Source organism: Branchiostoma belcheri, unplaced genomic scaffold, assembly GCF_001625305.1.
Source record: "Branchiostoma belcheri isolate BF01 breed outbred unplaced genomic scaffold, Haploidv18h27 scaffold420, whole genome shotgun sequence".
NCBI lineage: Eukaryota > Metazoa > Chordata > Leptocardii > Amphioxiformes > Branchiostomatidae > Branchiostoma > Branchiostoma belcheri.
Window position 1 is genome coordinate 22,662 of NW_017804044.1, and position 27,657 is coordinate 50,318.

A 27,657-nucleotide genomic window follows, 5' to 3' on the forward strand; every position below is an offset into this window, starting at 1 on the left:
AAAATGGACAATCCGCGGTATTTTTAGATTCGCGATTTCTCCTTGGCTATTTTTCAAAGAAAAATTTGTAAAGTGTATATTTAAAATAATAAAAGTTCGTGTTCCGGCATTTATCTCCGCGGCGCAAAAATGTGTTTCGTGCACCGCGCGAGACTGCCGGTGGTAAAGCTGACGATCGATCTGACGCACGTGTAAACAATTTTCTTTGTTCGGAAATAAGCGCTAAAATGCTATTTTCTACGACTACATATCGATACTCTAGTTAAGAAATGCATAATCGTAAGAATATATATATTACTAAGCAAATTTATGCCGTCTTCGGCGAGATTTTGAACCCGGAAGTATGCAAAGGTCGCATTCGGCTTTGTAGGCCCACGGCGCGGTGAGCGTTTCTATCCAGCAAAACAAGAAGAAGAAAAAAACGCCCGCAAAGCAGGGCGCAAAAGATAACCAACTTTAACATTTCCCAGGTACCAGCCGTTATATTTTTCATAAAAATACTTGTAGGTATGCCCGATGTTCCCGCAATTTTCAAGCGCCCGGGCACGCATGGCCAGCGCTCTGCACGCATAGATTTTTTTCGGCGGTACACGGTTGACACGGCCAGTGCCGCAGTATCGCGATTCGGTGTCTCATAATATTATAATTTTTTGACATCAGTATAACTTTAAAAAAATTTTGGTACTCAACATTTGCTAAGAATAAAGTTGATTTGCAGTGATTTGTGAATCGCGTGTGTTTGTGTTTCGCTTACCGTCGTGAATGCATGTGGGGAGGGGGGCGCACTTACGCAAAACATATTCGCGGGGAAATAGATTCGCGGTACAAAGGTCCCCGCGAATGCCGCGAATCTAAATATACCGCGGAAATTTGTAGACTTACAGTACTGGGTGCATTTGCACCTTAGTGCAGGTAAAATTAGGGCTGTACAGGTATTTCTGAGTAGAATCTACCTGCACCTAGCCTGTACTGGTCCATGTACTTAGTTAATAGATACTTGTAGGTATATGTTGATTTTTATTTGCTGCCTTGACTGTTAAGACCTATGAAAAGTATAAATCAAAGAAATAATGGCAATGGTTTCTGAAAAGTCTTAAGTACATGTATAAAAAAGTCTTAAATACAATGTACTTCTCAATGTATGAGTGATGCTGGTAAAATTTGTCTGGTGTTGGTAATTTTGAATGTTAGGTCCAGTGCAAGTATGCTGAAAAAAGTATTTTAATTTAGGTATCCAATGTGATTTCAGGGCAGCAAACTGGAAATATTCTGAATAAAGCAATCTTTGTGATATTGACACATTTAAATCAGTATTTCATACTTTGGGCATCTAAAATTGCAGAAACAAGCCCCAAGATGAGTCCTTTGTTTTCTGGGTGGTACCCTAAAAATCAGCCCAGGGCCCTTCCAGTAACTGTTTTTTGTCAGGATTTTGGGCATTTTTGCTCCATGAATGTCAGTATACGTTGGGATAGTGTTGTTTCAACTCAGTATGAAAATAAATGACTAGAATATTGGCTCTGAAAAATCGGGTTCCCAAGCCCTAAAAACTGCATCTTTAAGGCCTGCTTTTCCATAATGTGTACAGCCTTGCCATGCTTCCAAAGTTCATCAACTAGTCTTGAATTGACTGTACTTTTACCATCTGTACAGTTCCAGGTGACCATCGTGGCTCAGACAGAGAACAGTGACGTACATGTAGACTACGTACACCAGACATGGCTAAGGGTAGTGTTGATGCCCTTGGGGATGACCTTGGGACCGTCCCTGGTCACTCGGCACATCTCAGATGACTTCTGGGTAAATGCCTCAGTGTCCTTGGATCCGGAGGGTCTGGTCTCCATGTCAGATCTCAACTTTACCTGGACTTGTCAGACAAGTGATGGCTGTAAGTTGATACCAAAATTTTTTTTTTATCTTAATATCACAGGCCCTGGGTCAAACCCTGCTGGGGACAGTGTGAGGGTTACATAATTCTCTTTTTTAAAAATTTGATCCTTTTGGATGTGGATTCCAAGCTGGTGGCACCACGAATCACCTAATGCATGCTGACAAAACGAAAAAATGTAATAAATTCCTGACACAATATATTACTGTCAATAGAGTTAGATTTAGTATAATTAGTGTCCTCTTTATTGTTATACATTGTTTATGAAAGTGGACCAGATTCTTAGTACAAGTTAGTAGAACTGAATCAATATTTTTAGCATTACCAACTATGTACATGTATGTTAGCATCACCAACTATGTATGTGTATTTTGCCACACGATGTGCCTGCTACATCTGCTGCACAATAAAGTTCTTCTGTATTACAATCAAATGACATGAAATTTGGTACAGTTGTGCCTTGGTGCCCAAATAACTTTTAAGTCTTCTTTTGGGATTCTCTACTTTAAAATGATACAGTCTGGTATTTTTTTTTGCAATTTCTAGATGGTTAAAATGTATATTTTGGGCTCCCTGTATTAAAATCAAATGACCTGAACTTCAATTTAGGGATGCCTTGGACATATATCCTCAGAGATCCATTAAGTAAATACATTTGGCATGCACAACAGCTTTAACATTTTATATGACAGTTGTACATTGTATTTTGGGACTTTGGGGTATTTTTAGACTTAAAAATTAATGTATTTTGCTTCCTATGTGCCCAGGGATTAAAAGTAAACAAAATTTGGCATGAAGGTGCCTATAGCTAGGGCATATGTCCACAGGACTTTATTCATACTGGCCATTTTTTGCTATTTTTAGACCAAAAATAATGTATATTTTGGGTTCCTGCATCATTGAATGAATGCAAAGTGACCTGGAACTTGGTATGGTGGTAGTATTTCGCATTTGAATTTGGGTCGTATAGTAGTAAATAATAACATAACTTTTCAGAGTGGGTTGATATTGTGAGCAAAAGTAACTTAGGGATAGTCCATTTATGTAAAAGGTTGGTATGGAACAGTCCATTTTGGAATGAGATGGAGATGAAGTCAAATATGCTGTATTTGTATGTACTTTCAAGTTGTATTTTCCATTTCAAACTTTCCAGCTTGCCTGACCAATTACGTAGAAGCTGAGGGCACATGTCTGAAGTTCTCTACTGACTACAAAACGTACGAGGATGCCAGGGCAACATGTCAGGCAGAGGGGGCACGTCTCGTCGTGGTCAAGACTGCTGAAATGGACAGTTTCCTCAGGGATAACATCAGGAGCAACACATGGATCGGCCTGGACAAACTGAGTGGGAATTCGGTAAGACAGTATAACTTGAATTCTATGTAAAAGCTTTGTGAAGCTTTGTGGGCCTCCCTGGAAGACAGAAGAAAAATGTCCAGACTATGTATGATGTACAAAATGACTAATAAACTAGTGGACGTACCAATTACTAAGTACCTAATACCAGCCCAGAAGAGAACAAGAAATAGCCATGCCTTCAAGTACCAGAGTTATCAACCAAGGATTGAGGTGTTCAAGAATTCATTCTTTCCTAGAACTATCGCAGAGTGGAACTCACTGTCACCAAGTACAGTAGGGGCATTGTCATTAGATAGCTTTAAACAATGTCTAGAGTTAGAAGTTCAAGGGTTAGGTATTACAAGTCGATCGGTGTTATATAGCAAGCTTCCGCCGCGCAGCGTGCCTGCGAAGCTGGTGTGTTATACTGGCTATACAGATACAGATACAGAATAGCTTGTGGAGTTAAATCTTTCTTGTGACTAGGCTAGGATGTTGTCCATGCTAACCTTGGACGCTAGAAGCTTTTCAACTCCTGCCTATCAAACAGCACTTTTTTCTGGATAAAAGGCAAGGCTCATTTAAGGTGCTAAAGAATTTCTTGTTTCATTTGTCGTGGTGTATGTAGATGCAGGGCTCGAAATTCACTTTTGGGAATAGGTGCACTGGTGCACCCAACCTAAAAAATTAGGTACATAAAAATTTTTTTGGGTGCACCATATAAAATAAAACGTAATTACAGATCTTACTGCTCCTCTTCTGAGCTTAACACTGAAATGGGAACTAACTTTAAAATCTTAAACAAGTACTACAACAAAGACTTATATTTTCTGACACTTAGATGACAAGAATATTCTGCATACTATTATACACTTGATATGTACAAAAATACCTACAAAAATATTTGGGTGCACCAGTGCACCCACAGAAAAAAAATTGGGTGCACAGCTCCAATTTTGTGTGCACTAAGATGCACATGCACCTATAGTATTTCGAGCCCTGAGATGTGCATTGGGACCATGGTATTCCCCTGATCCACTGATATGACAATAATGACTTACCAAGTTCTCTCTGAAGTATTTTGAGTGAGTTTTATTTTTAATTCCAGTTTGTCAGGAGTGACGGCAGCATTCTGAATCACAGTGACTACCAAAACTGGGGTCCTTCTGAGCCAAAGCTGTCCGGTGACTGTGTGTACTTTAAGTACTACAGTAGCTACAAGTGGGCAAACACCCAGTGCAGTAACTCTATGTACTACGTCTGCGAGAATCAAGGTGTGTTAAATTCCTCTTTGCCTCAGTCATGAAGGGCGGAGTCTATGTTCGCATACGGTTTGTTGATGTCTAATGGTAAAGTGGCATAAGGAAAGCAGATATCAGAAGGACAGGTTACAGGTTCTCTAAACACAACCCTAAACACAACAACCCAACCCCCTATAGCCTCAAAAAGGCTATGTACCTCTAAGGCCTGGTCACAACCCGCTGTACGTGCTTCTGCGTGCTGCCTACGTTCAAAAACGTGGACGCGCGTGCCCCATACAGCCTATCGCATGTGCAGTACGCACTTACAACGTGCGAGTGAGTAAGGAAACCGTACGTACGCCGCACGTGTATACGTGTAGGTACGGCCTGTACGCAGCAACACACATTGTAATACGTTGTAAGCAAGACTACAACTCACCACTTGCGCAATGAACGATACACGCAGCCGCTCACGGCCAGGCGTGGCATGCAGACCATGTACGTACACCTTGTGCAACCATGCGAGTGACGTACTCCCTCGGCCGGTCACCCTACGTTTTCAGAAGAAACGTAGCAGGCGTAGACGTAGTAGGACAAAAAGCGTATGGCGGGATGTGACCAGGGCTTTAACTTTTATGGTCTGTTACCAATTGAAATTATATCACTGACAGGTTCCATACAATGTATGTGCCTTCCAACTGTTGTGTTTCTCGTGCCATCCTAAATTTAGTACTGACAGACATCTAACACTTACTGTTTATCACACCCAGACGCCTGTGGAAACACAAGCCATCTCCACTACAGGGTAAATCAACCAGCAGGGACTACCTTCAACTTCACAGTGCAGGCTTCCTCTCCAGGAGGCATTGTATCATCAATTCAGGCATCACAGGTTGTGGTTTTCCAGGACAACAGGGCTTGTGGGCTGGCCATACGGTGAGATCCATTCTACTCTAAGCTTTACACAGTTGTGTTGTGTTTCCAGTTTCCTTAAACTGACCCTACAGAGGGCTGGAAATACTGGGTGCATGTGCACCTAAGAGCACCCAAATTTGGAGCTGTGCACCCAATTTTTTTTTCTGTGGGTGCAATTTTCGTAGATTTACATATGTAAAGATGCTAAATGTATTACATGTATTATTAGTTAGTATACAGAATATTCTTGATACCAAGAATCAAAAAAAGGAAACAAAAGTAACAATATTTATAAATCATGCAAATGTTATTAGTTTTTGCTGACATTCTACTTGTTGGGTGCACCAGTGCACCAAAATGAATTTCGAGCCCTGTCCTAGCAAATAAATAATCACTGAGTCCTACATAGCCTTTTTGAGGGTCAACTATGGGGAAAGCTATAAAATTTTTGATCAAATGTCTGCATATTTCAAACCCACTGAAACAGTATCCGCTTTTCTCTATATACTCTATTCTCATTGCTCTCAGACTGGATTTAATCTTATCAATTGCATTGTTGCCTGACTGTAGCTGCATCAACAACTGTGATTGGTCGAACACAAACTCATCCGAGGATCTGGTGCTGGAGGCTGTTCCAGGTAGCAGTGAGACCCCCTGGTATGAGTGGACAGTGGTGGAGCACCCCCAGGGCTTTGGAGGTCTCCAGATGAACAGTACACAACCAGAAGTTGTCATCGCAAGCAACACATTCAATGTGAGTTTTCAGATGCTTTAGTGTAACCACCGTAACTATATTTTATTTTTATCACCAACACCACATAATGGTATACTATCTGTATATTATCCTGTATATTATCCTTTCATCTGTTCACCTGTACTTAGCCCGATAGGGCATGAATGTACAATAAAGGTTAATAATATAGCATTGGTCATATTCTCACTTGCAGGTGTCAGGAACGTACATTCTGCGTGTTGTCAACCGCAACGGAGTCTGCAGCGATGGCCTGGCAGTGTCAGAGTGGACGTTCACAGTTTCTGGTCCCCCAGCAATGCGGAACAAGGGTCTGACCACTCCCTGTGTGATAGAACATGTAGGGGAAGGCAGATGTGTGTGCTGTGGAGGTCAGTTTACCAGCTCTACATTCTTGTTTTTCTTGTTTTTCCTTGTACAAAGAAAATGTGTCTTGTAGCAAGAAAATGATTTTTTTAACAAGACATTAAAGAATCCCCGAAGCAAGAAAATTCAAGAAACACAATATGTATTTCTTGAGTTTTCTGTAGCAACAAAATGATTCTGTCCACAAGAAAATATTTCTTGAAATAAGAGCTGACTGTTCTTGAAGTAAGAAAACCATTCTGTACACAAGAAAAGATTTCTTGTACCAGGAAAAAATACTGTAAACTGTCTTAAAATTCTAAAAATTCTTAAGATTCTTTTCTTAAGAAAAAAGAAGAATAAAATTCTTTGTGTAAGAATCAACATTGATACAAAATCTTTGAAGAATCTTGAATTTTCTTGAATATCCCCTAAAATATTTCTCAACATAACAAAATATTATTAAGAAAAATAAGAAAAAACATTTTTGGTAGTGTACTGTGTCATTTCAACATAGTCACCAATCTTTACTTACAAACACAACAAAAGTATTGTACAGTGACTTTTGTAAGGTCTGATAATGTACAAACAAACATGTGCATGGATAAGAATGAATTAACTTTAAGTAATACGTAATACAAGTTTAATGTATAACTTAAACTCAAACTGCTAGTTCCAAGGTTTAAACATTCTTTGATATATTTAACTCTTTGTACACAGTTTAACGGTTTATACTCTCCTAGAATGTTATTGTTGAATTTACATGTATCTATAGGATGGAATGTTTCAAATTCTGTTGAGCAAGCAGCTTGCTCACTGAAGTAGTACTTCAGGGAAGCCGAGACTGTGTGCTATTTTTTATGAACACCACATCATTTGATCTTTTATAGTTTTTATTGCCTGCCATGTCTTCACTTTAAATTTGCAGAGTTCGTCGATGACTCTGGCCATGTCAATGTTACCTACAAGTTTGCAATAATTCATTCACCTGTGGATGTAGAGATGGGCTGGATTCAGTTCCCTCAAGACGCACCTTTTCTGCAGGCATCCCTCCAATTCACACCTTATTTCAGCCAGGTAATAGGTTGACAAAATTTATTAATTTGAAAGCATTAATTTATGAATACAAAAAGTCAATTTCCTTACATTTCTTTACAAAGTAAGTTGAATCAACCATACTCCTTTGCAAATAGTTGCCATTCAGGAAGTGGAGGTGCCAAAGTATTATACCGTTTGAGTGTGTTTTAAAAGCTTGAAATACAGCTGTCAGCCATGTTTGTTCACATTCTGGTAGTTTGTGGTGGTACCACAAACTGAGTGTGCATGCCTTATGTGGGCCGATTTAGCGCTGACGGTAATGTGAGACAATTGCACAAATGTGAAAGTAAACACAACACAAATGTGAGAGTAAACACAACACAAATGAAAGCAAATACAAGTCTTTTTTGTCAATTAAATGATCTTTTTTTTTGGGTGCAAAAATGTTAGTACATGATTCCATTTTGAAAAAAAAATATTTACGAAACACTAACAGAATGATACTTATATACATCATATTACAGCAACATTATTAAACATATTACACTATCAATAATCAGCAAACTAGCATGATCAACCGCTACAATACTTCATGTCTGAGGCATGAAGCACTAAGTGATGTCCAATTGTAACGTGTTCATTAAACCTGTTAGTTGACTGAGTTAAACACGGAGCTATTTGAATAAAAGAAGTTCAGACTGTTGTGAAATCACAACCACAATGTCATGGATTCACGCCCATTGTTTAATTTTTACTTAGACCACACCAATTTAATTTCTTGGTTAACGGATTTACCCGCTTCATTTTTTTCTGATTTGCAAAAAATAAAAAAAAAATTAAAAAAATTCAGAATCAACTGCAAAATGCTCATATTTTGCCCTGAACAGTTGAAAACAGTCCTTTTCCTATTTGTTACAATTATTCCATCTTTCAATGCAGTGATATCATTAAAAGTTCAAAATTCACCATCTTTACATTTTGAACCAGCCTGGTGTGTTGACTTTATTGTTACAGTACCATTTTGGGCCATTATAGGATGCCTAGGCCTGTTTTTATTTTTATTTATTTTTCGCCTTCCCGCGCCATTATTTTTCTAGAAAAATCCGTTAACCAAAAAATTAAATTGATGTGGCCTTAGGAGCCAATGTTCGGGCAGCCCATAATTAGTACTATGGTATTTTAACTCCTCAAATACTGCTCAGCAAGTAATTCTGTATCCTTTAAAACTATCTTTAAGGTTCCGTGGTACTGCCCAAAGTTCTTTCCCCCAAACAACTTCACCATAGAGCTGGAGGTTATCTCTGTAGATGGGAGAGTTGCAGAATTCAACATCACAGAAGACAGTGGGGTAAGTCTTAGCTTGAAAGTTCATCATTCTGTGTTCAACTTGGTATAAGTCATTCTGATCATGAAGCAGGTTTGAACTGTAATTTTTTATGTTTTTTATTGTCCAAACAGTACCTGTGCAGTCGCGGCCTTTATACGGCTGAATTGATGCAGGGTATCACATAATATTAATCAATACAAATCACAACAATCAAATAATACACATATTTTTTCCCCAATTTTTTGTGGAACTGTCGCAAGGGTCTGTGCGGCTGCCTTTCGGCACCACAAGGTTACCTCAATACGAATTTCCCCAACTGAAGTTAGGTACCCATTCACACCTGGGTGGAGTGAGGAAATTCGTGTAAAGTGCCTTTCCCAAGGGCACAACGTCGAGGCGCATGTCCAGACATGTGTCGGGTACAACTCGGGATCGAACCCGGGTCTCCCCGCTTCATAGTCGAATGCTGTAACTACTACACCACCCGACGCCACAAACACAAAACGCAAAATTGAACTTAATCCAAATTTTTCAACTTCACACATGCCTCCTTGTAATGTGAAGTCACAGAAGCTGTGGATTGCTCCTCTCTTGACAAAGACTGGAGTTCAATTTTTGTGTCGAAAATTACAGTTCAAACATTTTTCAGAATGGGGGAAAGTCCCTTGTTCTTCTGTGCATAACATAGTGTGCTGTTGATGTCCTAAAGGTAAGGTTGGATAGTGCTTGCCAGCATTGAAATGTTTTGTTTTTCTTCTTTACTGTATAGGGGCAGCCTGTGGATTTTGATAGCCTGTTACAGATACCGCTACAAGACGTCAATGCGGTCATGGACCTTTCATCCCTGCTAGTTATGCACACTGCCGACCTGGAGAAACTCTCCAATGATGATACAGTAGGATAATTTACTTGGTTTGAGCTTTTGTGAGGGGAGAATGCAATAGTCTTCAAGTAGTAATAATCAAATCATGTACAGGGATCTCACAGTTTGGAACAACTTGTAGCTCATATCAATTTGAAATGAAAACGAAAGTTTTATGTAGTTTGGAATTGCCACAGTTCTGTATTTTTTCTTTAAAAATATTAATGAGAAGGGCATTTAAATATGATGACAACATGCAGACTTTGTGATGTTGCAAACTTAGCGACTGACCTTTGTAGGGCATTATAAGGACTGCATGTTTACAAATTGTAGGCTCAGTGTTGACGAGCTTTGTCAGTATTAGTGTACGTCAGCTTCCTGTATGTCTGTGCACATTGTTCATGGCCCCCCTATTACTGTAATTATACTTCATTTTTATATTTCCTTCCGGTAGTTATTATCTTTGAAATGCAAATAAATGAATTGTGATCCAATGGCTTATCAGCCCTCTCTGTTAGCTACATTTCCTTGTGAAGGTCAGGTACAAGCAAATGTTTTCTTTCCTGCCTTAGCTGAAGGTTGCGAGAGGTCTAGAAAAATCAGCAGAATCCATGAAGATGATGGTGGAAAATGACAAAACTGGGAGTACCCAAGTGAGCAACATCAATACAGCATCTGCAACCATCTTCACAGGTGTGTGGAAATGGAAACATTATATCCCACGGAATGAACAGCAATACTAACATTTGTTTTCAAGACAAACGGATGTAATGTCAGGTGATAGTGTTGAACTTCCATTCACACTGACTATCCTCCTAGTGACTTCACACTGGTCCTGTCCCTGGTGCTGAACTTCCATTCACACTGACTATCCTCCTAGTGACTTCACACTGGTCCTGTCCCTGGTGCTGAACTTCCATTCACACTATCCTCCTAGTGACTTCACACTGGTCCTGTCCCTGAACTTCCATTCACACTGACTATCCTCCTAGTGACTTCACACTGGTCCTGTCCCTGAACTCCCATTCACACTGACTATCCTCCTAGTGACTTCACACTGGTCCTGTCCCTGAACTCCCATTCACACTGACTATCCTCCTAGTGACTTCACACTGGTCCTGTCCCTGAACTTCCATTCACACTGACTATCCTCCTAGTGACTTCACACTGGTCCTGTCCCTGAACTTCCATTCACACTGACTATCCTCCTAGTGACTTCACACTGGTCCTGTCCCTGGTGCTAAACTTCCATTCACACTGACTATCCTCCTAGTGACTTCACACTGGTCCTGTCCCTGGTGCTGAACTTCCATTCACACTGACTATCCTCCTAGTGACTTCACACTGGTCCTGTCCCTGGTGCTGAACCTTCAATTCACACTGACTATCCTCCTAGTGACTTCACACTGGTCCTGTCCCTGGTGCTGAACTTCAATTCACACTGACTATCCTCCTAGTGACTTCACACTGGTCCTGTCCCTGAACTTCCATTCACACTGACTATCCTCCTAGTGACTTCACACTGGTCCTGTCCCTGAACTTCCATTCACACTGACTATCCTCCTAGTGACTTCACACTGGTCCTGTCCCTGGTCCCTGAACTTCCATTCACACTGACTATCCTCCTAGTGACTTCACACTGGTCCTGTCCCTGAACTCCATTCACACTGACTATCCTCCTAGTGACTAATTCACACTGGTCCTGTCCCTGAACTTCCATTCACACTGTCTATCCTCCTAGTGACTTCACACTGGTCCTGTCCCTGAACTTCCATTCACACTGACTATTCTACTAGCGACTTCACACTGGTCCTGTCTCTGGTGAGAATTCTATTTTGAGCACATCCATCAAAATCAGCGCGGGAAGGGCCATACCGACTGCCTTGAGGGTACTTGGGGGGGTTTACAAGAATGCTGTATAATATCACTGCTGCCTAGTCCAGTCTCAATGTCAAGTTGATGATTTATTTACTTTTTGGGATTCAGAAAAATAGTCTGTACAGAACCAGAACAATATTATTGTTTCTGCTCTTGAGTATGTTTTGATACAGTATTGTGTGTACTTGAGAAATAAACTATTGATACATAATTTTTACCCTTCTCTGTAGGTATGGCAATCCTGATGGAGTCTACTTCAACCTCTGACCTGGATGTTGAAGGGTCCAATTTACAAGAGACAACTGAACTTGTAAGACTTAGTCTTTATAGATATAGAATTATAATACATCAATCATTTGTGAATAGCCAATTTCAAACTATTACTTGCTGTTCTAGTTACTGTAGTAATATTTGCACATTGGGACTGATTTTAATCTAAATGGTAATTGTGAACTCCATGAACCTCCAGACTAGCGATGTGCCCTCAGACCCACCACTACTGCATATTCTAATAAATTTAATGTATCTTGACTTTAATTCCAAAGTCTTTGTGCTATGTTATATCATGCAGTGTCATGTTAAATGCTTGGTACACCTGGTACAACATTACACATGAATAAGGATGTCTAATGGCTTGGTCACAACCTGCCGTACGTGCTTCTGCGTGTTGTCTACGTGCAAAAACGTGGACAAACGTAGGGCATCCGTGCGTAGTGAGTACCACCTCCGTACGGAATCCTATGGATTTGAAAGCATGCAGACACGCCGTAGAACTTTAAGTGCATGTAAAACTTTTTCTGCGTGCGGCCTGTGGATTCACCACCTGTACGTGCAAGTACAGGCGATGCGCGTGCCTCATACATGTATGTACCGTACATAAGACGCACATGTGAGTACGGCCTCCTTACGGTAAAGTTGTAATCGCACAGAGATCGTACTCACCACTTGCACAATGAATGATGCACGCATCTGCTCATGGCCAGACGTAGCGTGCAGACCACACTCTTACACCTTGCGCAACCGTGCGAATGACGTGCGTCAACGCCACTTCTTCCCCACGTTTTCAGAAAAATTGTAGCAGACGTAGCCTCCCAAAAAGCATGTACTGCGGGTTGTGACCAAGGCTTTACATGGGCACACCAATATAAACCAGAATTCTGCACATAGCGCTAAGTCTCATACCACTTTTGTTCACAGAACAATAAAACAGTCGGCACAGCTTTCAAGGCCATCAGCAATGTGCTTCACATGTACGACACCCTGATGGCAGCTGATGGGACCGGGAGTGCCTCACTTGAGATGTCATCGCTTCATGCCAAGGTCCAGAAGGAGCCTTGTCAAGTTGGCCAGAAGAAGGTGTTCACAGTCAATGACGTCCTCTTTGTAGTCCCAGCATTCAACCTCCTCAGCAACAGTTGTGAGGATAGCTTTGAAGTGGAGGTGAATGCTTTTTTACATAAGTCCCTTATGAATTTTAGAATCTACTTCCAGTTTTAAGTGCTATCACAGTACGGACTAGTTATTGAATTGTTTCTGATCAATTCTCCTAAACATATTGAAAGAAAAGATGGCAGGAGAGACAATCCAATACTTTTTTTGCCACATTTCAGGCTAAGGACAGGTCACAACAAAACAAGATGAACAGAGACGGTTACAAAATGAATTTAAAACGAACTTAGTCTATCGTTATAGAAAGTTAACTCAACTTCTGTTCCAGTGAGTAGACTAAGTATATTCCTCAATCAGTGACTCTTTTGAAAGGTAGAAACACGTACCTCCAAATTTTCGATGTCCACTGTACATCTTGATCACGGAGTGACCTACATTGTAGTCTCGTGAGAACATGAGACTAGGTCGAGACTGATAATTCTGATAAGTAAAAACTACCTGACTGATGAACCTGTTCAACGAACTTCTATTCCCTTTTCAGTTATTGTGTCACCATGCACTCACCAGGAATATTTTGTTCTTCCCAATACTGTGCAATGTCTGCAGGTAATCAACTCGGACTTCAACCCTTTCCGGTACGCGGGAAACTCCCCTGATGTAGGTTCGGAGGTGGCGGGCCTGACGGTGTGGCAGGGACGGGACAGGCGCCCGGTGCACGACCTCCCAGAACCTGTGGACATGATCATCCCCAGGGACAAACAGCGCACTACAAGTTCTGTGTTCAAGTACACAGGCAGGGTCAGAAGCAGGGATGACATCCTTGTGAGTATGGTTTCTCCATCCACCTGTATCTACATTAGATGTAATGATAATGCGAAATGCCCCACCCCCACCTGTACTGACTATTTTTGAACCTAGGTAGCCCAGTGTGTCACCTGAATTTTAAGAATGCCCCAACCCCCAAAATTGTGCCCACTTGGCTTGCACAACTGTATCCGGCAGATGCTTTTTAATTTTGGGTATTAATGCCTATTACTAGTATCAGTTAACTAAAGGCTGTTAGAAATATTGCCAATTGAAAGGCTTATGTATGTAAAATTACTTAATTTGAGGAAAGTAGTAACTTATAGGTGGGGCAACCTAAAATTCTGATGGGCAACCTAATTTTTGCTGTAGGTTGCCACTGAGCAACCTGGTTAAAAAAAGTATTTTGTACACTGAGCATAATTATCACCAAAGCCAACTGCAGACTGGAATTTCTGTAGTGTTGTACAATGCCTGCTTGAGTATGCATGTCCTGTTTGGTACCCCGGCCTCTCTGCTGCCCAGTCCAAGTCTATATAATCAGTTAAAAAGAGAGCCTGCAAAGTTGTACTAGGTCAGTAGTTGATGCCTCATTCATTAAGCAAATTTATGTTGCAGAATTTTTGGCAAGAGTTTCACAGAACTGTTTTGATGACCTAGATGTACATGTGTACCCAATGAGATGGTTTTGTTCCATATAGTGTACACTTGTGTACACTTGTACTAAGTAAGAAAAACACTATGATTGTCTGTGTGCAGGTTCATATATTTACAATATATGTATGATTGCCTGTGTGCAGGTTGTCCGCTTCCAGCCCAAGAGGACCATGACTGCACTCACCATCCTACTCAACATCAACAGCAACAGCAACCCAGCACCATTACCAGCACCAGCAACATCATCAGCAACAGCAACATCACCAGCAACCCAGCACCAGCAACATCATCAGCAAACATCACCAGCAACATCAACATCACCAGCAACCCAGCAACATCATCAGCAAACATCACCAGCAACATCAACATCACCAGCAACCCAGCAACATCATCAGCAAACATCACCAGCAACATCAACATCATCAGCAACCCAGCAACATCATCAGCAAACATCACCAGCAACATCAACATCATCAGCAACAGCAACATCACCAGCAACCCAGCACCAGCAACATCACCATCACCAGCAACATCACCAGCAAACATCACCAGCAACATCAACATCACCAGCAACCCAGCAATATCATCAGCAAACATCACCAGCAACATCAACATCATCAGCAACCCAGCAACATCATCAGCATCATCATCAGCAACATCACCAGCAAAATCATCAGCAACATCACCAGCAAACATCACCAGCAACATCAACATCATTAGCAACCCAGCAACATCATCAGCAACATCACCAGCAACATCATCAGCAACATCACCAGCAAACATCACCAGCAACATCAACATCACCAGCAACACAGCATCATCACCAGCAACCCAGCAACATCATCAGCAACAGCACCAGCAACAGCACCAGCCAGCCAGACCTGGACCCGCCACACATGCAGCTGGTGTGGCAGAGAGCATCCCCGCCGACTGCGCACAGCTTTAAAGCTGCCAGCTGGACAGCTGCGCTACCTGTTCCACAGGACCAGCTGTATACACTACAGCTGCAGCACACATACAACAATACAATCCTGACATCCCACCCGTACTCCTGGCTTCTGCCACCCGAAGCTCTGAATCTTACGGAGTCGGACTTACAAAACAACACAACTTTCTTCTTAGGTATGACCTTGTTTGCATCTACTGTAACAAGGAAATCGGTGATGGCATCTTTCACCCCAATACCCATAGTGCTTTGCCACCCTTCCAATCCCACAACAGCTACAATGAGGGCATACATTGTATTGTAATGCTGCATGGTCTTTAGAGTTAAACAGCCAGTTCTTCATTGTCCGTTCTCTATTTCTCTAGATTGGGCCAAATTTTCAACTGTGCTATGAATGGTTTATTTTGGATGCACAGTAAATGCTCCGTGGAACTTCATTGGCTAGTGCCCCCACTTTGAACATTCTCAGCAAGAACACGTCTTGCCACTTCCACTGAACCAAATCACCCTTTCTTCCTCCATACACCACCTCTTTGGAGGAAGTTCCACGCTGAAAGCTTCTTTCCCAGAAGAACATCACTATGTATACCTCATGATTGTTTCCCTTATGAGTATAACCTTAAACTTTTCAAGTCTAAGGTCAACAAACATCTGTCCTCACTGTGCTGTATACAGTAACCCAAAACATTTTGAGTGGCTCCCATGAGCCTTGTTTTGTGGTTACCTATGAAGTAAATAAAAAAATATTTCCTGCAGGTGTGAAGTATGATGGAGAGGACACCAGTATCACAGTGTCTATATTGGAAAGTGCATGTGTCTACTTCGGAGAAGACTCATCCCACCAATGGGAAGATGATGGTTGCGAGGTAAGTGTTGAATGTAGATCATTGACATTTTATATACATTGTACCAATGGTCTCTTGTGCTCTATGTAGGGTTTGGTGCCCATGTCCATTTCCCTTAGTAGCCCTTGGGCGACACACAGTTGTGCAGGGCACTACAGCAGGGGGCTAGTCCGCTGGTAGTGCTGTGTGTTTGACCTTCCCACACTCTCTCTTATATGTGCTGAGTGCTAAGCAGAGAAAGAAGTGTGTACCATTTTTAGTGTGTACCATTTTTAGTGTGTACCATTTTTAAAGTCTTTGGTATGACCCAGCCCTGGTTTGAACTCACGACCTCCCGGTTACAAAGCGAGCACTCTTAGACTATTTAGCTATTGCACCATACCAATGTAGCAACATTTAATACATTGTTTTGTAGCTTCTTAAATCATTTAGCTTAAAGTATAATGTACGCAGAAAAGAAACACATCAGCCATAAATAGCTAGAACCAGCCTATTTTCAGCCAATGTCATTGCATTTTTTTGCCTCACTATCAGTATGCTATGGGATACGGTTGACTAAACTTGCTACATTAAAAGAATGACCAGGAAATTGAAAATCCAGGTTTTCCACCTTGAAATTGTATTGGATGCCTTTAAGAGCTGTATTATCCTTTTATTGTTCATTTAGTTCAACCTGACGAAACTTTTCACAGATTGTACATGTACAGTAGTCTGATCATTTTGCTGCTTCACTTTACCAATTTGTTTATTGATTTTGAAATGCTGATTAGACACACCTGTCAAGCAAATGCACGCAGATCTGGGTTGGCTGACGGTCAGAGAAAGGTTCGCTACCAGTACTTTTTAAAATATGTTTTTCAGAATTCTTAACAGTCATGAACCCCAAAACATCTACAGCTCCATTGTTCCCGTCCATTAATTTTTACCCACAAGTATTCAACTTGATTTGCCAATTCTTGTAGTTTCCAACTACCTAAACCAAAAACAAACAGTATAAAGCGAACATTTCTCTACCGCACCATAATTAATCTATGGAACCCCCTGCCACCCAGTATCAAAACACTGACCAGTCCACGGCAATTCATAAAGGCCATCCACCAGTTGTACATCAGTCATGATGGTTTTGTTTAACCTGTACATAATTTGTGATGATTATGTATGTTCATTCTCTTTTAATTTTGTTGTCAGTATGTTCTAAATGTTTATATGTTTTGAACCCTGGAAGACTAGTCATGGACTAAAGGTATCAAAATAAAGGAATAAACGAATTTGTTCTAAACAGGTGGGCCCACTTTCCAACATGACCCACCTCCACTGCCGCTGTGACCACCTGACCAAGTTTGCCGGGTTCGTCCCGCCCAATCCTATTGACTTCACGCCGAGTGGAAACATCTTGGAGAACCCGATAGGACTCATCTTAGTCCTGACTGTGTTCAGTCTGTTCCTGCTCGGATATCTGATGGCAAGAAAGGCAGACAGACTGGACCTGACTAAGGTTAGGAAGTATAAATCTGTGCATTTTAGGCCACACCAATTTAATTTCAATTGTCATTTCTCGGATTTGTCCTCTCCATTTTTTTCTGACTTGCAAAAAAAAAATTTTTTTAGGTTCTAAATCAACTGCAAAATGCACAATACAAGACATATTTTGTTTCGAACGGTTGAAGAAAGTCCTTTTCTTTCTAGTTGTTAAAGTTTTTCAATGTTACAATGGAATTTTGTTTTATTTCAAAATATATTGTTTTGATTATAAACCAGCCTGGTATGTTGACTTCATAGCTCCGTCATATTGTACCATTTCCAGCTATCACGGGGTGCCTTGACCATTTTTTTTTATTTGGCTATCATGGGGTGCCTTGGCCTGTTTTTTGTTTTTATCTGGCCCTGTCACTTCATATTTTTTCTGAAAAAATCCGAGAAGCAACAAATCAAATTGGTGTGGCCTTATCATATATACAGTCAAACCTGCACAAGTGGCCCTGTCTACCTGAGGACCACCTGGCCAATGTGACCCAATGTATCAGTCACTGTGATACCCTTCGATAACTTTTCCCATTGACACAAGCATTTATCCTGTCCATTATTAATGGTGCACACCCCAGTTGTTCCTCGACCGGGGTCCGTGATAAAAAAGTGACGAAAAGGGTTTTGAGGGTCCAAGGTGACATTTCTCATAAGCTGCCATGAAATATTATTAAACAGAAGTGTTCTGTACTGTTTGCTACCAGCTAAATCTACTTTTATTAAAAGCGGTACAGGTAAAATGGTGAAGGTTATTTCCAATGTTACCTGCAGGAGTGCAGGTATGCAGAAAAAGTATTTTGAACCCTGCTGTATAATATGATGATGATGTATAATATATTTTTTGTAACTTTTTGGATGCTCTTATCTTGCCATGTACAATGTAGGTGGGTGTGACCACACCAACAGGTCATACATTGAACCCTGACCCTGACTGTCGTTACGTAATCACTGTCTACACTGGCTTTCGCTTGGATGCCGGCACCACTGCACAGGTATGGTACTTTATATTTGTCAAAGAAAGCATAATTCAGGTTAAATCAGACAAAATGTAGTGTTGACGAGTCCAATTGCAATCTATAGAACCTTACACGTCAGGCATCAGGGATTTGTCAAATGTACTTGGAATATACTTTTTTATCAATGTACGGTATGCATGATAATGATCATAAGAAATATAAAAAGATTCATAATCAGGGAGAGAATATACTTACAAATAGGTCAATAGTAACTTGTTTTTATAGGTAAGGCCATGTTGATTTGATTATATGGATGACATCCTCTGGGAGCCCCAAAACTGATACGAGTGTGCGAATATAAAAGTTGCCTTCAATATGAATTCTACATGGTCATGAAGGTCGAACAAAATTAATGACTAAACACACAGAGTATGGTAGATTAGGCAATACAACTTGTCGACTCATGCATGCAGTTTCATTTTTTCACATTTTCTTCAATTTTTTCCTTTGGAATTGATTTCTGCATTCTATGACACTAGTATTGTTTCTCCAAAACCTATTTTAATTAATTTTACGGCCTATCTTTGCTCATTTGGCAGCGGCTGCTTTGTACAACTTGCAGTATGGTTGACAAATTTTTAGGATGGAAATTTATGCACGCAGGGATGTCAGCCACATAATCAAATCAGCCTGGCCTAACCCGGCAGATAAATGTACTGGTTTATCTCTACATTTTTTTTCGGAGTGGTTCAATGCAAGGCCCATACGACCACTTCTCGGCATTGAACTAGAAAATGTAAGAGAAACATGGCTATGTCAAGAGATGGTGGTGAACGTTTGATTTGAAAGCCTGTAGATTGTAGGTTGGTGGGAAACACTTGTCAGGGAGGGAATCCATTAAGCTTGGCCGTACGGGGAAAGAAACTGTCACTGTAGAAAGCTTTCAAACAAGGAATTTGGAAAACTCAAGGTGGGTGAAGTTGTGTGAGCTAGTGGAGAACCTCAGTGGAACGCTTAAAAGTTCTCAGTGGTGGAACTAGTTGGGTGAGTTCTGCAGAGAGCAATGACCATTAAAATATATTATGTAAAATGTTGAACACAGGTTTCCATCACGGTGTTCGGCTTCCGTGATGAGAGCCAGCCTCTGGCCCTACAGGACGCCCGCCGTCAGCTGTTCCAGGGCGGCAGTGTGGACTCCTTCCTGGTCTCCTGTGAGAACCCCCTGGGACCACTCACACACATCCATGTCTGGCACGACAACACCGGCCACAGCCCAGCATGGTGAGCCACAACTGAAGTTGAATTGTCCCAACAATAAGTCTTTTATTTCTTGTACGGGTAGATTTCCTTGTTTTCTGAATCTGTATCTGTATCGGTATAGCCAGTATAACCGCCCTTCGGTGTATCACACCAGCTTCGCAGGCACGCGGCGCGGCGGCAGCTAGCTATATCACACCCGAACGACTTGTTACACTCAATCTTTGCACATTTGATTGCAGGAGTTGTTTAAAACTTTCTAGTGATGATGCCTCAACTGTGCTTCAGGTGGCAACGAGTTCCAGTCTACGATAGTTCTGGGGAAATACCTCAATTCTTAAACTAATATATAACTGATATTTGAAGGCATGACTGTTTCTTGTTCTTTTCTGGGCTGGTATCTTAGTGGTTGGTACATCCACCAGTTTATTAGTCATTTTGTACACCAGTCTTTTCCTCATTCCACATTGTACTTTCTAAGTATCGCTGCTCCTGTGTTCATTTCAGATGTATATAATTGTTTTGATATTTGTTTATGCATGTTTTTGATGAGAGGGTTTAGACATTTTTGTGTTGTGTGCAATTCTCACGAAACAAAATATGACCCTAAAAATTAAAGTCACTTAGGAGAGTGCAGCTTTTGTTTTGACCAAGGAAGAAGTTTCTTAGACTTGACGAAACTTTGCACAGACTGTTATTCTATATCTGCAGTGATTTGCATGCAACATTTGAATTGACAGCAAGTACTAGCACAACATCACCCTGTCGTCCATTTCATATTATACCCTGTCACATTATGATAATAGTTAGAATATTGGCACAAATTCCATCCATAAACAAACCCGTCAGCTGTACACAAAAGTGATTCTTAAATCTGAACTTTTGGCAACTGCTCTGCTGAGGTTAAGCTGAGGTTATACTCTTTGTAGCACATGTTCCCCATGTACTGCGTACAACTATGGAACAATCGATATTGCAGTTGGTCCGCAGACCATAAGCCACCACTTTTTTTTTTTTCCTAGACATTGTATTTTTAGATTATATGTTTATTGTGTTGTTGTCTATGGGCTCTGCCTGAATCAAACAAGAAAATTACAAAATATTTAATATAGATTGTCTTAAACAAGATGTACATGTACCTGAATTGATAGAAAAACACAATACTTTTCTGATAAAGGGAAGAAAGATTTTTAGAATTCTTCTGGTTAACGTGAAGTAAGAAACCTTTCTTATCATTGCAGGTACCTGAGTAAGGTGGTGATTCAACATGTGAGCTCAGGACAGCTTGACTACTTCATCTGTAACAAGTACGCAGAATTTACAGAAAATTGCATGTCAAAGTATTACAAGAGATATTGTCAGTATTGTATGATTTTGAGTGTCCTTTATGCACACTTCATTCTAGTGCAAAAACGTGAGTCCCAATTCTGTTATTACGACTAACTTTTCTGGCGACATTGAGTACTGTCATTGTATGTACTATTTCTTAAGGAGTGGAAAGAGGTTTCGTGATGTCTGATTCAGAGGTTCATGCTCAAAGCAATACTGTAACAAAATCACATAAAATGGATTGCTTTTGTGGTGGAGAGGCAGTTCAAAATAAAACCACCACAAGTTTAATGGTAAAAGCAAAAGGTACTACTAGTATACTAGATATTCTCTCCCAAAACTTTCGACTATGGCCAGTCACTCTGGTCTTCCTCAGTAGACTGGCCCTGGTCCAAAGCTCTGGGTGAGAACATCTACCTTTTGTGTTGGAACAAATTAAAGTTTTAGCTTTAAATATGACTTGGCACAGTTGCTACCAATACAGATGAACTTTCAAAATAGATGTGTGATTGTATAAAACCATCACAAATATGACAAAGGCCTTGTTCATATGAAACCACGGGAACCGCGATTCGGGTAACTTGCATTCCTCACATCTGGTACACGTGCCATACATTCCTTTCAAACCGTGCCCCATCACGATTCTCCGAAACTGTGTTCACTGTTGTTTGATGGAAACACGCAAGGTAATGTGTTATTAATGTCAGAGGTCAATGACTTGCATGCTGGTGCCCCCCTCCCAGCGTACCTCGGCTGAATGCTGACGTGGTCCCGTCAGATGCGGTGAAGCTCGTCCTAGAATGGACACATTATTTGACCATTACTGCTCTTTAAGTTGCTGCCACGTAAAATTTGGTATTGCATATAAATAAAAAAATATCACCCCGTAATCCATGACCGGGCGAAGTTACTGTAACATTGAAATCACATTGCGTTCAGACGCAAATCGCGATGCGGGAAAACCAATTCGAAACCACCTCTAGAAGTGGTTTTGGATTGAGGTGCTTTCAATGTGATTTGGAGCGTTCAGATGGAGCCACTTGAAACCGGCTTTGGGGGTAACCACATGTAAAGTGCCTTCACTGACTTCACATGAACAGGGCCATAGTCTACTGTAGTTATTAAGATGATTGTCCTTCCCTACAGGTGGCTAGCTCTAGATGAAGATGATGGCAGAATCGACCGTATGGTCTTTGTCGCCTCCCCAGAGGAGATGACAGTACTCTCCAACCTCATCAGCGAAAGGGCTGCAAAGTGAGATTATAACAAATGATTATCCAATTCAAGTTTTATTACACAAAAATTGTAACGGATACAATGTGTATCAAATTACTGTAATTTAGTAATTTTAATACAATATGACATGCCTATTACATTGTCTAATTTTGCTATTCTGTCAAAAATAGAGAGAAGGCAATAAAGTTGGAAATATGATGGTCAGTTGTGAGAACTACGAGTCAAATTTACTTTTTTTTAGTAATTGTGTAAAACTATAATTATTCATAATGGTATCAGCTTGATCATGTGAATGTATTTAATGTATACATGTCTAAACAGTCGATAATATATTTATAAATTTACAAGCTATTCTTCCATTTGTGACCTGTACCTAACCCAGTGGGTATGTACATGTACTATGTAAAGATCTTCATTGATTTATTCATTAATCCTGTAGCGAGTGCAAGGCTATCCAGTCTTATGCAGCTAATGTACTGGTGACTGTTACTCTGACCTTGAGGTGCAAAGACTTTGCTGTACATACTGTTTACAAATTGACAGTTGCTGTACATACTGTTTACAAATTGACAGTTGCTGTACATACTGTTTACATATTGACAGTTGATGTACCTACTGTTTACATATTGACAGTTGCTGTACATACTGTTTACAAATTGACAGTTGTGGTACATACTGTTTACAAATTGACAGTTGCTGTGCATACTGTTTACAAATTGACAGTTGCGGTACATACTGTTTACATATTGACAGTTGATGTACCTACTGTTTACATATTGACAGTTGCTGTATACATACTGTTTACAAATTGACAGTTGTGGTACATCCTGTTTACAAATTGACAGTTGCTGTGCATACTGTTTACAAATTGACAGTTGCGGTACATACTGTTTACAAATTGACAGTTGTGGTACATACTGTTTACAAATTGACAATTGCTGTACATACTGTTTACAAATTGACAGTTGCGGTACATACTGTTTACAAATTGACAGTTGTGGTACATACTGTTTACAAATTGACAGTTGCTGTACATACTGTTAAGTTTACAAATTGACAGTTGCTGTACATACTGTTTACAAATTGACAGTTGCTATACATACTGTTTACAAATTGACAGGGACTTCCATGACGGCCACCTGTTCTTCTCCGTGGTTGGTCGCCCCGCTCGCAGTGCCTTCACCCGCACCCAGCGGCTGTCGTGCTGTCTGTCCGCGGTGTACAGCACCATGCTGGCCAACATCATGTTCTTTGGGCAGGGGGACAACTTCGACCCCCCACAGCCCATCCGCATCATGGGAGTGGAGATAGAACCTCCAGTCTCCCTTCCACAGGTTTGTCTATGAATTACACACTACTACATTGTACATGTACCTTAGAACCTCCAGTCTCTCTTCCACAGGTTTGTCTATGAATTACACACTACTACATTGTACACATGTACATGTACCTTAGAACCTCCAGTGTCCCTTCCACAGGTTTGTCTATGAATTACACACTATATACTATATTGTACAATTGTACCTTAGAACCTCCAGTGTCCCTTCCACAGGTTTGTCTATGAATTACACACTACTACATTGTACAATTGTACCTTAGAAGCCCCAGTGTCCCTTCCCCAGGTTTGTCTATGAATTATACACCTACTGTCATTGTACATGTACCTTAGAACCTCCAGTCTCCCTTCCACAGTTTGTCTATGAATTACACACTACTACATTGTACATGTACCTTAGAACCTCCAGTGTCCCTTCCACAGGTTTGTCTATTGAAGTCACTTAGTCTACTATACTGTACATTTACCTTACACCCATCTGAATATGACAAAGGGCCAGACTGTCCTATGTTTTAAAATGTATGTAGTAATTCATCTGGTTGTTCTTGTTGAGGAGGATTTTAAACCTCCTACTAGTCTGAAATTTTTATGACTCATTTCAAGTTATAAGACATGCCCATTTTTTAGAAAAATTAATTTCCCTGGCCAGCGCTTTGTTTTTATTAACCATATTTTATAAAGAGATGCACAGTAGTAATAGCAAAAAATGCACGCAAGTTTTATTGAATATCTTTAAATGTTGATTTTTTATGAATTTTTTTCTGTAATTACTTTTTTTACTTGCCCCTTCCGTGAGAAGCCCTTGGCAACCGTGACATAAAGCAACCCAGTGCATCGGCCTCGAGTACGTTTCTAGATTGGACCATTAAGTAAACACTCATCTACACTGACTCTTGTTAAGGAAATGGCCATGAACCTATAACAGTTTGGTTGATCACTATACATACATGACTGTATGATTCTGTTTTTCTCAGATCATGATTGCAGTTCAGAGTGCAGTCATCATTGTCCCCCTCAATGCCCTGATCGTACTGCTGTACAGGAATGCTGCTCCTAAACCAAGCAGCAAACCAGTCAGAAAACATGCTGATGACACTAAAGGTTAACAAACTCGGAAATTTTATATAATGATCAGGGCTCGAAATTCATATTTGAGAATAGGTGTACTGGTGCACCCAACCTAAAAAATTAGGTACACATAAATTTTTTTGGGTGTACCATATAAAACAAAACCTAATTACAGATCTTACTGCTCCTCTTCTGGGCTTGAATCCAAAATGGGAGCTAACTTCAAAATCTTAAACAGTACTTCAACAAAGATTTTATTATTTTCTGACACTTAGATGACAACAATATCCTGCATACTATTATACAGTTGATAATACAAAAATACCTACAAAAATATTTGGGTGCACCTTAGTGCACCCACAGAAAAAAAATGGTTGCACAGCTCCAATTTTGGGTGCACTAAGGTGCGCATGCACCCAGTATTTCCAGCCCTGATAATAGACCACAGCACAGCTTAATCAATTTCCAAACCAGGGCCCAATCAAGCTGTTTACATGTATGTGAAGGAAGAATTAAACAATGCATGTCAAGACCAGTGTACAGTCTGTGACAAATGGTGCTCATGAATGATTTGTTTGAAAACTTTGTGTTTTGTTGTCTTTTATATAATTATAATAAATTATTATAATTATATAAAAGACAACAAAACACAAAGTTACTTTTTGTTTCCAAGAACTAGGTTAACCTATTAAACTGGGCCTTGGGTTGAGAATTGTGACCTTAGAATTACATTTTTTTCCTGTATAAATGCAGCACTAATTTGAAGTGTTGTGAAATTTGGCAATGTAGAATTGTCTGTATATACATTGTAGCTTGTTATTTGAGTTTTTTGAGACAAATATGTAGGACTTAGAAGAGTTGAATTAGATGTAATCTGTTTAAAGTTAAAACTTTTGGTCCAATACAAAAAGTTCTCTCACCTAGAGCTTTTGACCAGTCACTCTGGTTTTCCTCAGTAGACTGACCCAGTAAAGCTTGTCACGTGGCTTATTTGAAGTGTGACGTCAACACTGGGTCAAAAGTATCTGGTAGACGATGTCGGCCCCCATCGCGGTTCAAAGAAGCCACGTGACAAGCTTCACTGGGTCAGTCTACTGAGGAAGACCAGTGACTAGGTGAGAGAATTTTTTTGTGTTGGACCAAAGGTTTTAACTTTAAACATGTAACTACCAACACAGATGAACTTTCATGATAGTAGATGTAATCTATTAAATTAGATGGAATCTATTGGTAATTAAAAGTCGCTCTAGTGATTTATAATGTCCCCATGCTGGTGAGAAAATCTTTGTTTTCAACTTTTCAACTCCAACTGGTCTTTGCAGATATCAAATCCCCAGACACTGAAAAGGGAACAGGACGCCGCCTGCCATGGTGGGCAGCAACTGTGGGTGAGCACACAGTCAAATTTCATTTATTTCAAAGTCTTTTAGCCCTGCAGGGCTAATCTTTCAAGGCTCAAACTTACATAATCACATACATGGAAAATACACTGTGAATACATTTATAAAGACATATTAAGTACATCAAAACATCAACAATGAACACACAAATCGATATTAACAATTTAAAAACTAGTGGTTGAGGTTCATGTAACACTGTTTGTGATAGCTCTTTTGAACCTGAGTAGGTTACTCGGTGTCTTAACATGATATGGAAGATAGTTCCACAGCAATATTGCACGATACAGGAATGAACGTTTCTTACTGTTCGTCTTAGGTTTGGGTAATCTTCAGTTATTCTGTGCAGAAGATCTGGTATTGTTAATGTGAGATACATGAACAGGCACAATAGAGTTGTAGATATTCTGTGGTTTGTTACTTGTAACAATCTCTAACAATAAATATCTCACATTGTAGAGCTTTAGGCAACATCAATCTAATTTTCTTGGTTCTCAGACATATATTTACCGGCAAGGGTTAACTCAGTTTAACTCAAGCAACTGGATAGAATTTGAAAACTGCCAGTTTCAAGTAGCATCCACTACTCTTCATCAGTGACTTGTAGTTTTTAATAGTTGTTGCCATACATGATTATCGTGCAAGAAAGTTCATCTTTCCGTCCTTCCATTCAACCACCCACCCATCCATCCATCCATCCCTCCATCCCTCCATCCATCTACCAATCCATCCGTCCATCCCTCCATCCATCTACCAATCCATCCATCCATCCCTCCATCCATTCATTCATCCATCCCTCCATCCATCTACCAATCCATCCATCCATCCCTCCATCCATCTACCAATCCATCCATCCCTCCATCCATCCATCCCTCCATCCATCTACCAATCCATCCCTCCATCCATTCATTCATCCCTCCATCCATCCATCCATCCATCCATTCATTCATCCATCCATCTATCCATCCATCCATCCATCCATCTATCTATCCATCTATCCATCCATCCATCTACCAATCCATCCATCCATCCATCCATTTATCCATCCATCCATCCATCTACCAATCCATCCATCCATCCATCCATTTATCCCTCCATCCATCCATCCATCCATCCATCCATCCATCCATCCCTCCATCCATCTACCAATCCATCCCTCCAACCATCTTGTTCTTGTTCTTGTACGGGTTCTGCACAACACCCCTAGATTGGGGTAAAGCGTGCAGGGGAGCTGTGCGATGCGCTATTGATGCTTCTTTAGGTGTTGTAGTACTGCAGCGTTGAACTTCGTGGGTTCAGCAGTATCAGTTATCTCTTGGGGCAAAATGTT

The 27,657-nt window shown here is 40.4% G+C and overlaps 1 protein-coding gene across 1 annotated transcript in view; it reads left to right on the forward strand.

Annotated features, from left to right (window-relative positions):
- LOC109478179 (polycystic kidney disease protein 1-like 2) overlaps positions 1–27,657 on the forward strand; it is a 47,148-nt gene that overhangs the window by 4,243 nt on the left and 15,248 nt on the right. The window contains 21 exon segments of the mRNA XM_019779644.1: positions 1,461–1,476; positions 1,790–1,937; positions 5,257–5,403; positions 5,953–6,136; positions 6,330–6,504; positions 7,407–7,555; positions 8,754–8,864; positions 9,613–9,738; positions 10,278–10,398; positions 11,814–11,893; positions 12,781–13,023; positions 13,579–13,794; positions 14,598–14,632; positions 15,293–15,555; positions 16,136–16,245; positions 17,507–17,719; positions 18,633–18,740; positions 19,807–19,985; positions 22,437–22,544; positions 23,647–23,860; positions 24,837–24,963. Of these exon segments, the coding sequence (XP_019635203.1) occupies positions 1,461–1,476; positions 1,790–1,937; positions 5,257–5,403; positions 5,953–6,136; positions 6,330–6,504; positions 7,407–7,555; positions 8,754–8,864; positions 9,613–9,738; positions 10,278–10,398; positions 11,814–11,893; positions 12,781–13,023; positions 13,579–13,794; positions 14,598–14,632; positions 15,293–15,555; positions 16,136–16,245; positions 17,507–17,719; positions 18,633–18,740; positions 19,807–19,985; positions 22,437–22,544; positions 23,647–23,860; positions 24,837–24,963 (3,073 nt within the window).